Raw genomic sequence first — 14733 nt, 5'->3', positions numbered from 1 at the left:
AAAACAGGGTATAGTTACCTAATGAAACCATAGTATATAGTGCAGTAAATCTTTTAGCATTCACCAATCATTTAATATTTTTGCGATTTTCAGCTATTAAATGCAGGTTATAATATTGATAATAGTGATTAATATTTTCCATAAATGAATTACTTAGTAAGTAGTTGAGGGTGTATCACTCAAAATTTATGTTTGTTATACATGTGTATGTATTGATTTTGAATAAGAGTGTCACTTATAAGTGTTTATAATTTAAGCATTAGATGAAAATGAAGCTCATGGTTTTCTGGTTGTGCTTAATGCGACAAACAGAATGCCGTGTAATACTCCAAAATATCATCCAATGAAGATTTGAATAATACTTCATTCAAACACCCTATTTCAGAGTACAATAAGCAAACAGCGCTTTGTAAATGTCACTAAGTTATTTTAGGGACCAACTGACTATTTTATTGGCAAGTACTGTTAACTAAAATTGTGTAAATTCATTAATAATATATGATATTTATTGCACACAAAAGAGTATAATATAATGACACTGAAATGGTGGCAGCAGGTCATGGTTGTAGGCTTATATATATAATGGTGCATGAAAGTTTTAGGTTACATGTATTTCCATGTTGGATGTTGGTCAGTTACCTGAGGGCAGTGATAGTTTGTCCATATCGTCGAAAGTCATCATCTGTTTGTATGAGGTTCGGGCCCCGGGCGACCACTCCGCCAGGGGCTGGGTCCCCTCCCCTCTCGGCATGATGTGTTAATTCAGTTTTAGCTCACACCTTGTCCACAATACATGTAACACAGTCCAGTTGTGTATGTCCACGGAGTTTTAAACACTACATGTCCTTTAATCCTTTTTGAGCTTTAAACAGTTGTGATAATTTAAAACGCTTTGTAAATTCCTTGTCATCAGATAATAGCGTCAACTTCTTCACATTGATAACAAACTCTATAAACATGAAATCCGTTTTGCAAATACTCAAAAGTTTTGAGTATTAAGCAAATACTCCAGTCATAAATATCTTTTAAAGCCCAATGTTATCAGCCCACGCTTAGACAACAATTGCATAATTATATTGTGAGCTCAAATGACTCAAAAACATCGATGGAGGTGAAAGTTCAAGTTCAATTCACTTTGCTATTATTTTGTGCACTTTAGTTAACATTAATGAATCATTTCTAAAGTGAAAAGGTAACAATCAGAAAATGAGAGACCGTTTATTCGATGTATGATGGTATTTAAAACCCATCTCAAAATATTTTTGTTTCATAGGCAATGCTTTCTTGAAATGACTTGCATTAATCTTGATGTATTGGATGTCAAAATTTCATATAAAAATATTGTACAAGGCAATGAGACCAGTAAAAAAAACTCAAGTAAATAGGTCAAGCCAACAGCATCCATCTTCAGAAATATACAAAAAGAGGAAAATTAATTCATTAAACATCTACCTTAATCGAGAAAATGTATTAAACAGTTTTCCTTAGAATAAAGCCTTGATATATATCATAATATTATTATTGATAAAATGAACATTATAAACCAGTCTGATTCACTTTTACTGTGTTAACATAGTATAGAAATCGATACATCTGAAAATTACTGTACCAATAAAGGATGATAGAAAACCTATTTTATAATTTATTAAAAAAACCAAGACATTGAATTTTAACCCTAATTTACCTATTCTACCAAATTGCAAGTTCAACTCAATACGTGAGAATGTGAATGATACATAATAAATTTAGCTGACCATATAAAATGACACCTGACCTGCAGTTTACTCCGTACACTCATGTATATATACAACTATCAAGGTAAATAAACACAAAAATATCTAGCAACAACTGGTGTGGAACAACCATACTGGCTATCATGTGTATCACGATTTATTGCCCATAATATCATGTGACAGTTTTCATTTCATTGGCTGCTGTATCAATGTGAATAATAAATGTGAATTTGGACACCACAAGGGCATCAATTGTTAATGGCTATACATTGTTTTTGGTCTAATATGTTCAGTTAAAGCTGCACTCTCACAGATTGACAGTTTCAACATTTTTTTTAATTTTTGTCTCAGAATCAGCTGTTTTTTGTATAAATGAATTCAAATCTGTCATGTATTAAGATAACTTACAATAGAAAAGATCTCAGTCACTCAAAAAATGGCAGAAATGTTCAATTTTCTGGAAAGGTTAGTAAAGCTTTAGCCAACTTTTTATCATAAATTGCAATCTAATCTTCTTATATCAATGGTTATTAGACATTTACGCAAATATTGGCTCATTGCAAGACAAAATTTAAATTGTTTTCAAAACAGTCAATCTGTGAGAGTGCAGCTTTAAAGCCTTGTATTGATACAGTTTCAATGAAATTCACCTATATTTTGATCTTAAATGTACTTGAACAATAACACTCAAATGGCATTGACAATAAAAATGCGGAGAAAAAAAACCTTAGTTTTTTTTGCATAATTTTTTATGGGTTGGGGTCTTTATAACCTTACAAAATATCACCTCAACATTCCATGTGTTTGAGACAATATGTTGCATTAATAATATACATCCTTTATGTATTTTGTGCATAAAGTATTTTTTTATCCCCAAAAGTCTCTGATTTCATCTTTACTTTAACCTTCATAAGTATGTCAAAAGGCACAATTAGCTATTATAAGAGGTATGTTTGATATTTGGTATAAAGTAAACCAGATGATACTTGAGGGCTGAATGAAGGGCTTTTAGATTTTTGTTAGCATGCGGCATGCTTTTGTTTTGATAGAATTGTGATTGCCAAGTTTGTCCACATTTTAATGTTGGACTACTGCCGTTATCAACTTTTTTTCAATATACCATAGTTTACTGTTTTTTGTTTTTTTAATTTACGAACATAGTTTGGATCCAAGAGAAGTATGCTTCAGACTCTTTAAATGTTTATGTTTTCATTCGTTAAAGTCACAAAATGCAATAATCACAATCATGTACAAGCATAATAAGATATTATTTGAAATAAGTGTATTTTCTTATGTTGGTGAATTATTTCATTGGCAGAAAACAGCTTTACTGATATTTCCCTTACAATAAATATTAATCTACACATATTTAAAGAAAGTATTGATGAATTATCTATGAGAATGGTCCAGCTGACGATGAAATATGAAACGCCTGTTGTCACTGCTGCACTGCTGCTGATAACTATGATAATGATGACATATGGTCAGTAACCTCCAAACACTAAAAGACGATATAACGAAATTAAAAGACACAAAACTAAATCCAAATGCTGATACTGAATATGTGCAAGTATTTCCACATTCAAAATGTAGAAGTTGGCTTAAACACTGGGCCTTAATATGCATTTTTGTAATTATCTTCATCATTTGCCATTTATTTAAAAAATATCTTGAAAAGAAACATTACGGTATATCCTGCAATTCAAAGCAACTATGAATAAATCTAACAATTGCTCCTCAAGTGGATATATGCAATAATGTTCATCAATTATTTTTTTTATCGGTAAAGGGGCATAATTGAAAATCGTTATTAATCTTGCTACACATACATGCTTTTTAATTTTGTTATTATGTATGTACTAAGTTTCATGTAAATATTTTGAATGTTTTAAACTTCATCAAAAGTTTTTTGCATGATAAGCCTCCAATGACGACAACAATGATTTCAAGGTTGTGTGACTTCTTAAAAAAAAATCCTTTAAAAAAGGAGAAGATAATAAAGTTTGAAATAAAAACAAGAGTTGCCCACCAACATTTGATTGGTCCAGTTTTCAAGCCAGCTGTTCCCTACATTACATGACACACAATGCACAAAACACAAAGCAGAAAGGGTGGGTGGGGTATTTACCCATGTAGGGGTCAGTGAAGACAAGACTTCCCGTTGAGCTGAACTGGGGCCCGGTCAGACTGCCGACATCAACATCTGAATAGACAACACACAGGCTAGGCCTTACTAGCGGAAACTAGCAGATAATCAAGGACAAACTAGCAGATTATTATATGACTACAAGGTTCCAAGAAGATAAAGTTTGAGGGAGAGTAAAAACCAAGCAGAATCTGTACAGCAAAGTCATTCAGCACAATCATATATAAGAAGTATTACACACCACTGAGGTTCCTATGACAATATAAGGACAGGCCAGTCAGCCCCTGTAGGTGTATATGGACTGAGGGATATTACACCAAACATTTTATATAAACCACTTTGCTTTTTTAATTAGCCTGACCTTGTTCATATGCGACAATTTTTCGTTGTTGTGAAAATCGCAGTTGTATGATGTCAGTCCATATTTATTTTTGGGGACATCTCTTGACCAGCCAAAAATACTATATGGACTGCTGACATCATAAAACTGGATTTTTTTATTAAAATACATTGTATACAGACCGATCAACTTTATATATACAAAGAAGGGACACATTAATGTAAGGTATAATATATACATATATATATATAATATGACTCAAAACTGTTTTTTTACACAATTGAAATAAAATGTGTTAAGCCTTTAACCCCGAAGAAATGAGATTAATGATGTTATAACATTTACATTCCAAACACACATTTATAAGTCAATGGTAAAATTACGAGTGCAAAAAATGTTAGAATTTAATCAAGTTTGCCTTGTATTAAAATAGGCAGGGTCTTTTTACAAATTAACAATCATGAAATATATCAGTTCAAGTCCTGTGATTATAAGAGTATAAGATTCAAAATAATTTAGTGCAAATTTGTCAATGTTTGTACAATCAAGCAAACTTCAGTGTCCTTCTGTTGTCTTCAAAATTGATAAAGTGCATGTTATTTTTTCAGAAATGCGACATGTTTATATTTTCCTAAAAGGACACCTGATTTAATCATAATATCATTTTTGCCATTAATAATAAATGATATAGTATCTGGCCTAAAACTGACAAGCATCTGTTTTAATCATTAGAAACAGGACAGTCCCAAATTAATGACATTGTGCCTTATAATGTAACACGTCCCTGACCGTATTTTGAAATGGGGCTATACAATAAAGCATTATTAATAATTCATACATGTATGATACTAGATAATAAAGGCATGCAGCAAGCAATGGGCATCTTCAATACCTTTAATTGAGGCCGAGTCAGCCTGCTTTACAACTGGCGATCCTTATAGAGAAAGCATGAAAGTATAGCACAATACATGTAGAATTCATAACAATTTGACAGAAAGCTTGGATATGTGAATTAATTTCAGATACAGTACACATTTGTTAACTTGTATTAAATGTATCTAAGCAAATATTAGTCACACTAATTTGATGATCGCATTTTAGGGCCATTTTATCCATCTTTGCCATAGCAGATACATGGCTACTTCCCCGAAGGCAAGAACCTGTTTTTTCCCTACAATAACCACTGAAATTTCAAATTTTAAATAATAATATTTTTCTTACAGTATATAATGAAAATCTCACAATTTATAAAATGATGTTTTTGAGTGATATATTTACTGCCTTATTGATATTTTACCCCACTTGTTCCCAAAAGTTTGAAAAAAGTAATGTGTGTTTTTCCCCACAAAGAGGGCTATGGTGCCTTCCCCATAACTGGTAAAAAGGCCCTGCATTCTATCCAACTATCAATGTAAAAGCATTACAGAGGCATGTTAAACATGACCTATCAAAGCAAATATATGCTGAAATAGGATACTTCTACTGTCAAGATGACGCACACAGATTAGTATTATAAAATCTTTATATTAAAAGCTCATCCCTCTGTACCACATGATAACACAGCCAAGAATATTCATCGTGGATTTGAATTTCATCATCACTAATCAGTTAACATTAAACTATTTGAAATGTACATCTAGGTTTGCATTTTAGTGTCACTAATGCCAGGCAATTGAGAATCTCACATAGTACAAAATGTAAATGTCGGTAATTTGTTGTCTTTACCTTTATTTTAACAGATTTTAACATGTCAATTAATCAACATTATTGTTTCTACAATATCATAACTCTCCCATGAACAAAACCAAATGTTTTGTAGAGGAAATTCGACAAATTTTAATGTCAAGGTCATTTCAAAGTCGCTCACCACTGTCAACTGATTAAGCACAAAAATAAATGTTTTTAATGATCAGATCATGTCTCTAGGAATAAATGCTTCAAAGTCCATGTACATGTACTATATGGCAGAAAGTACATGTTCTTTGGGGGTAAAAGGGAAAAAGGGAAGACAAATTAAGGTCACTGACTATCATTTTTACTTATGCAGATCTTGGATTTACTCCCTACCGTTTCACATTTCATAGTGTCAGAAATTAAAAAATAAATACAATTGACAAAAGTGCTTATTTCATTGACAAAAGGTCATCGAAAATTTTCAATTTAGAGCTCCTAAGTGTTCATAATTATTAAAATGTGACAAAAAATGCTGTATTTTGCCGAAAACTTTGATACTCTGATCAAACAAGTATCTAGCAGATGTTGTTTAATATTTGATCATAAAAGTAAGAAGAATAAACTCAACTTCAACATCTTTAGCAAAAAAAATATGTGCCAACAAAAGCTGTGAACGAGTCCCTTTCATATGTCGAGGAAGAAAGACTACATTGATAGAAAAACTCAAGGCTAAGGTCATGTCAAGGTCACTTACCGTCATCCTGGTCCTTGAGCATCTCCAGCTTCACATCCTTGTCCTCTGTTGCCATGGTAACCTGAGATCACTCCCTCAGCCACTCAAAACCTGTAACAGTCAGAGGTGTTTTAAATGCACATCCAGAATATGTGTGTATGAATATATATTAATTTATCATATTGTAAGGTTGCTATGTAAGATCCACATCTGAAACATTACAGCGGTTAATTGTCATCTGTCAACTCCATGTAAATAATGACAGCCTTATAACTCCGTTAATTGCAAAAGCACATTATTGATAGTGTATGGAAAACCTTTAGCAATACATATTTCATTAAAACCATCCTCAGGGGTTCAAACAATGAAAATTGGTTTTCATCCTTTATTTATAATTATAATCCTAAAGCATTTTTTAAACACTTTACATGTATGCCAAAGTGACTCTTGACAAAATCATATTCAAAGTATCACCATATGCTGTTCAAGCACTCGGACCACAGATGTCCTCAACTGTAATAAGCAGTGTATGGCACACTGGTTTTCATCGGAATGGCAAAAATGGGGTTAAGCTATCAAATGAACCAGGAATGATATATTTTATGAATAAATAAATGTACAACAACTGTATCAAGGTGTATAGCGAGGTCTTTGTAAAAGGTGTGTGGTTTATTTAATCTTATCTCCCAGTTCAAGTAGAAAAATGACAAGCGGACAAAGTTGATTTTTTATATGCTAACAGCCTAACACTAGCATTTATTTTGAATAAATTACCTCAAGCTCATCCTATGAAAATCTTCAAAGATCAATATTCCTTATATCCAAATGCTGAACAGAAAGCACCAAAACTTATAGGAATGTTTAACTTTGCTTATAACATTTTCATTGATAATTATCTGAAACCATATAAGCATACTATAAGTATGTATAAGTGAATGAATGGATGTCCAGTGAAGCAGATCTTGTTTTAAGATGTCTGTGTCATACAACATTGTTGATAAAACACATGAATAGAAAGTTGTATAAAGACTTAAGTAGCCAGTGCCTATAAAATGGTGTGATGTAACCTTATTATTACCCAGTCAGGTGTGATGTAACCTTATTATCACCCAGGGGCAACTGCACTGAATAAATTAATGTCATTTACGTGTGGATAGATTTTGTACAACATGGGGTATAATAGATAATATATTTAAATGTTGTGAATTGCCTAAATGTATATGAAATTTCCGCATTTAAGGCACCAGGAAGATTCCAAAGTGCCAATCACCAATTAAAGTAAAAGACCAATAATAAAAAAAAGTATTATTTTCACAACAAAATGTATCTATGTCAGCCCACTCAAAATGATTAATGGAAGAATATAACATGGAATGTGTAAACACGGCTATGCTGAAAAGTTTGCAACCAATAGGGCTGCATTTCATCAAAATCTGGCTACTTAAACTCATTACAGGGATAATGACAGAATATGATCAAACATTCAAAATTTTGAATTATATACAAGCGATATTATAACTGTGAAAAAGTTAATCAACAAACAAGCTGGTGATAATGATGTTCATTAATGTTTTTACATTTTAGCTGAATAAACAGAAAATATGTCGCAAGTCATCAAAATTGAGGGGTTTTTTTTCAAGTGGAAAAGTCAAAGATAAGGGCCATAATGTAATCACTGTCAGTGAATATTCACCCAATTCAAACATTCAGTCAAGGAGTTGGTTATTAAATATGCCTACAAATTGATGAATTCAAGTACATGGAAGATTTCAAAATGAATCATGTTAACTATATCATGTTAACTATATTTCATTTTATATTATACAAGAAGATATAAGGTTTCATGTGACATTAATATTATATGGTCAGGCCATAACTTATTACATCATTGAAGTTTAAGGCCCTACACTTTTAGTCTAACAGTTATACAGTTGAAAACAATGCGTTAATAAATGTGTGCAAATGCAGGTAAACACTTTATAATCAAAGAAAGCAAATTTTATCTGGTTTAACAATTAAATGGAACAAAGAACCTTGATTGCAGTGCAGTGTAAATACGGGTAATAAATTATGAATCAAATCAAATCATTGCAAGTTCCAATAGAATGCTAAGCTTGCTATTAATTAAAAAACGAATCAATGCCATTCATACCAGACTTTGGTGAGGAAAGGACGATTACAATGCCTAAAATCATATTATTATACACATGTAAGCTAATATGCAAACAATGTGTGCACCTTAGCTAGGTTCATTAATCAATCTGACACACACTGTTTTTTTTCACCATTTTTGGACTTGGGCTGGATCCTTTCTAATTCTTGTTCATGATGAAAATCTATCAAAAAGCGGATAAAACATAACTTATATTTATAATTAAATGAAAACAAAAATATCTGTTTACATGTGAGTAATGTTTCATTCTGTCAAAATTTCTTCCATGCTCCCCTTTTCAGCCCAAAGTCCCCTTTCCTAATGCCATTTCCCCACTGACAGACACAATCTTAGCAAAGGTTAGCATATTACAACTGCACTACACAAAGTATAATTAAGGGATAGGCCATCATAATGAGTCACCTTTTGAGTGCAAAAGGTGAAAAGTTGATCTGACAATTAGATTCTGCAAGGGCTTTTTCCATTGGTTCAGGTTCCAATTTACCATGTAGATCACAATTTTTCACAAGCCGAAACAGTTACTGTTGGTGACAGAAATTTATATAGTTCAATAAAATACATTATTTTGCGATTAATACCTGGACTTATATTTGGAACGTTTGAATTAAGTTAATGGCAAAATGTTCATTTATAAAGAGCATTTTTATTTCTATGATGTACTTTTATATAAAAAAAGTACAATTCTTTGCAAATCATTTGTTCTTTAATACTTCTTATAATTTACAAATTTATTATAAGTAGAAATCTTATTCTATCAAGGTTGAAATAATGTTCAAGTGTAAGCTCTCCTTTTCATAATTTATCACTGATTATAAAAGTATGCACAGAATGCTTGCACTACCCACTGTGGGGCCACAGACAGCTGGTCACACAATTATCACACAACATGCGTTCATTACCGTATATAGGTTTGCCGATGTTTAGTCTAAATTATTGTACATCGAAATATTTTTTTACGATTTTTGATATATGGCAATGGATTTTTTATATGGCAAATACTTCACTACGATAGGGATTGGAAGAATGCTGTATAACCAACTAGCTGGTATTTAGATTAGTTATTCTAAAATGCCTGGACAAATATCATTAAAAAAAGAAGCCTGGACCACATTTTAGAAAAGAAAGCAGATATTGAGATAAGGTAACGTCTAACGGGACACAATTAGGCCAGTGGAGAGGTACACTTTTTTGGCCTAATGTAGATTATCATAAAAAAGTTGTTTGAACAACAATCAAATACCTTTATCACAGTTTAATCATTTAAACAGTTACACTAGATATAATTTATTTCGTACGACGACAAGGTTGACAATGAAGGGTAGCACTCAACACTTCTTACAAGCAGACGCCCTTCCGGTCTGAGAATAACAACAGCAGCAACAACAACAAAGACAACAACAAAAACAAAGAAACAAAAAAAACAATAATAACTAGACTAAGACCCCCCTCCCCCACCTACATAAATTAACTTTTCAACCCCTAACAGATGAAAACTTTTCACCACCCTAATTTCTCACCTTTTTAAAGTTAATAACTGCGTTTACAATACTAAAATTGTTCTTTTTAATACGTAAATTCAGAAAATATACACATGGAGGTAAATAAAAAATGTATAACTGATCAGTTAGCTGTTTATACCGTCTTAGCCATAAATCTCCCCTATCTCCGAAAGGAAATCCTCGCACAAGATATCATGTGTGTCGTACTGCTCCCACAACTCTTGTATGCGTGTGTCAATGTCTGAGAATACCTCACGCCTATTTCGTTCAACACTACCAGCTTTGCCTGGAGAGGAAAGAGCTTCGCCACGTCCCTTCACACCAAAGCGAAACGTTAAAGCAGGAGTTTTTCTCGACCTGCCCTCGAATTCATGCGTCGGTGCCATTCTAGATAAAAAAAGAAATATAAATAATGTAAATTTTAAATATGCATTTGTTTTTTATAATGAATGATGATGATAAAAGTAAGCATTGACCCAATGTGCACGTTAAATTAAGCTTCAATTTAAAATCTATACATATACATGTATGTATATTATTATTTATGTCGTTTTAATATAAAAACTTACCTTCGGTATCGCTGTTTGTACGGACTTTTTCCTGCAGACCTTTGTCCGGACTTTTTCCTGCAGACAGATCACCCGTTAGGTGTCCACAGTGAGTTATCAAGCCACTCAACGCACACTTCGAATGGATCTCCCACTTCCTGACTCTGCGAGAAATGTGTGTCGTCGTTGAAGGTGAGAAGTCCCGGCAAGTCCCCGTTGGATCCGGCGTCCCCCAAGGCACTGTGCTCGGACCCTTGCTGTTCCTCTGCCATATCAACGACTTGCCCGAGAGAGTGAAGTCCACCATCCGACTTTTTGCTGACGACTGCCTGCTATACCGGGCGATTAACTCCTTCCGAGACCACAAACAGCTGCAACAAGACCTAGACGCTCTACAACAATGGGCCAATGACTGGGGGATGAAGTTTAACGCGAAGAAGTGCTACCTTCTGAGCTCAAAGCACAAATCCAGCTTCTTCTACCAGATCAACAACTCCATACTACAACGTGTAGAAACCAACCCCTACCTCGGCATAACATTCTCCGAAGATATGAAGTGGAATAACCACATAACCAACATAGCAAAGAAGGCCAATTCAACCCTTGGATTTCTACGTCGCAACCTCCGGTACTGTCCAAAAGAATGCAGGAGGAACGCATACCTGGCTCTAGTTCGGTCCAAGCTCGAGTATGGCTGCGTCATTTGGGACCCCTACTCAACCAGTGACATCAACCGACTAGAGAAAATCCAGCGATCGGCAGCACGCTTCATCACTAGGGATTACCGCTCTCGACATGATGGTGCGGTCACAGAGATGCTGTCCCAACTAGACCTCCTCCCACTTCAAGAGAGACGTCGCCACCAGCGGTTGACCTTTCTGTACAAGATGGTGAAAGGGCACGTACCGGCCATCAATATTGAACACTATCTCACACCTTTGAGACCGAAACGAACAATTAGGGCTAAACGTTTTGAAAACTTTATCACCAAAAACATTGTGGAAAACTCAGTGAATAATAACAAACAGTGCTTTTCAAATATAGATAGTAGATCAGCCAATTTCAAGAACTCATTCTTCGTGAGAACTGTTCCAGAGTGGAATCAATTAAGTGACAGTGTGGTAGATTCATCAACCATAGATTGCTTCAAATCAGCTCTACTTACAGACAAATAAAAACTAATTTTATGCGCACACCCCCGTCAAGTGAAAGCCAGTATTGGTAGCTTTGACGTACCCATACAGATACAGATACAGATACACGTACTCGAACAGTTCCCGCTGCTGCTGAGAGCTGCCATCTGATGAGCGGTCCTGATGAACGCATTTTGGACACTTGAAAAGAACGCAAAGTTTCTGAGGTAACAAAAACGTATTCCACAATATCCTTAGTTTTTGCTACACAGATCTTTTCCGAAGCCGGAAGATATAAAAACACACCAAAAATATGAAAAACTGTGTAAATCATGTTATAGTATTTATTGAAACAGACTATTTTTTTTTTAGAATGTTCAATAAACAATTGACTTAAATGAGTTTAAATTCAAATACAATTCTTCATAATAATTCAAAATGTCTATATTTAGCAGACAAAGTTTTAAGTGTAGTTTCAAAGTTTATTTCCTTACATTTAATAAAAACAGAGTTAACGGACAAGAGGAAATTGAAAATGTAAAGTATAACGAGGCTTTATACAGGCACGTAATGAATACTAAAGTATTCACACAACATTGTGAATATAAATGTACATTGAGAATAAAAATTATGTTAAAGTTGTCCCAAATAAATCATACATTGAGTTTCAAATGCTGTCAAATTACAAATATAATTTTAACAATAACATATTTATTTTAAGATGATAATTTTACACATTCAGACACAGTTATATAGTTTAACAATACGTCTAAAGACAGTCCAGTATTCAATACAGTCAACATCTTATTAACAATGTGGTCATCTATTTAAAACGAATAAAATAAAGTCAATCAACAAATACAATACATTTTACATTGATTCTTAATAACATTTGTATGTACATAATATTAAATAACTGTTGGTGAATATATTTTAAAGTCGGTGATGTTCAATAAAAAAGAAAAGTATAACAGCTTTAAACCTATTTAAAATTGACAGTTATACCAGTATCAATTTAACACAAAAAATAGTCACATTAACTAGCGGTCGTAGGCATAATTAATGTTTATGGAGATTATTTTCTGGCATCTTTAAATCAGACAAACGGTGTATGTTTAGTAAATATTTCTAGCAGATTTATTTGTGCAGATTGCTTATCTTCAGGTAAATTGTTCCAGAAGAGTCTGCTATAATAAGTTAATGAGAGTTCAATGCGCTGTGTTTTACATACATGTATATGATACTACATGTATAATTTTTATATGACACTAATTTTGGGCAATATTGCAATATCCTTTGAAGTTGATCGTAAATTTCAATTTACATTATTCGAGAAATTAATAAGATCTTTCATATATTCAGGTCATTGGTTGCTTTTTAAATGTTTCATGATGCACAATAATGCCTGTATGATCTAGGAGTAGGATTAATTATTGGTCCAAGATGGTAGTTGATTCGGCTATCAAAAGTCAAGCAAGACAAAAACATTATAATAGATCACATTTTATCAATTAACGATATGCTGATCACGAATAAATGGAAGGGTTTTTCAATACGGCAAAGAATTCCTTCTAAGGGATTCGTAGAAATCCTGAAATTGTATAATTGTTTAAACTAATGCTTGGGGGAGGGGGGGGGGGGTACCGAATTAAGACATACAATGTTAAGGTTTGTATCAGAGCATGGACGGGTAGAATTTGGACTGGGTACCCATTCATCAATTATTCGCGGATATCTGGGTACCCGTATATATATATATATATATATATATATATATATATATATATATATATATATATATATATATATATATATATATATATATATATATATATATATATATATATATATATATATATATATATATATATATATATATATATATATATATATATATATATGCATTTCAAACCGCAGAATAAACCCGTCATTTACTAGTAAATACACTATTTGAAGTAGCGCAAGGTCCCAATGGCGTCTAAAATAATAAAGTACTATTGATTTTTTTTATCTTTTGTCAAATGACAAGACGAAATGCCTTCTCTTTTCAATTCAAAACGGTGGCGGAACTTCAACTATGAAAAAGCACGTGAAAAGAAACATCCATTCCATTCATTTCAACCTGCATCAGGCGACAAGATGGTAATGTCATATTGGTCGGGTAACGGGTACTAAAAAGCTACCCATGCATTCGCAACGTGACCACCCGATAACCAAGGCATTTTAAATTATACAAAAAAATAGTTAAAATAGCTTTGTCTATATTTATCATCGATTGCAGGAAAATTCCAAACCTATATCGCAAATTACTTTCAAACATATTTAATTAAAAAGGTTTTGGGTAACAGGCAGTAGAGACAAACAAATAGTTAAACAAATTGACGCAGCAAACCTATAAAAGCATATTATCACGAGCGGCGAAATAAACATATAGTTTTCTATGATCACGAGTGAAATAAAATTCATTTTTCTAAATACCTCGTGTTTTTTTTTAATAAGTGTTATCTACGCCGTTATTTAGATGCAAATACGCGGTATCGTAGACACTGGCCAATTGTGGACACATAACTGGTCTAGCCGGATGTATAGAAACTAATTGGATACAATGAGCAGTGCGATGATACAAATTACTTGGTGATACACTTTATTAGAAGAAAAAAGAAAACTTTTGGTAAACATATCCAAGGTTAAATTGCTTTTTGTATACTCTATATTATTGTTGTAAATACCGATTATGTTGAAAGAAAAAAGGCA

The 14733-nt window shown here is 33.0% G+C and overlaps 1 protein-coding gene across 6 annotated transcripts in view; it reads right to left on the bottom strand.

The window, feature by feature from the left end:
• LOC128238392 (anoctamin-1-like) overlaps positions 1–10146 on the bottom strand; it is a 49353-nt gene extending 39207 nt beyond the window's left edge. For 3 of the 6 annotated variants that reach the window (XM_052954275.1, XM_052954273.1, XM_052954276.1), the window contains exons 1-3: positions 10040–10146; positions 6648–6737; positions 3862–3936 (exon numbers count right to left, since the gene is read on the bottom strand). In XM_052954275.1, the coding sequence (XP_052810235.1) occupies positions 3862–3936; positions 6648–6702 (130 nt within the window). In that variant the 5' untranslated portion in view covers positions 6703–6737; positions 10040–10146. Of the gene's footprint in view, positions 1–639; positions 1073–3861; positions 3937–6647; positions 6738–7100; positions 7125–10039 lie in introns of those variants that run through there. The other 3 variants (XM_052954278.1, XM_052954279.1, XM_052954277.1) reach the window with 3 other exon arrangements.
• Positions 10147–14733: the final 4587 nt, after the last annotated feature.

Source organism: Mya arenaria, chromosome 6, assembly GCF_026914265.1.
Source record: "Mya arenaria isolate MELC-2E11 chromosome 6, ASM2691426v1".
Lineage (NCBI taxonomy): Eukaryota > Metazoa > Mollusca > Bivalvia > Myida > Myidae > Mya > Mya arenaria.
Note: the sequence above shows the minus strand (reverse complement) of the source record. Positions and strands in the feature narration are given on the sequence as shown.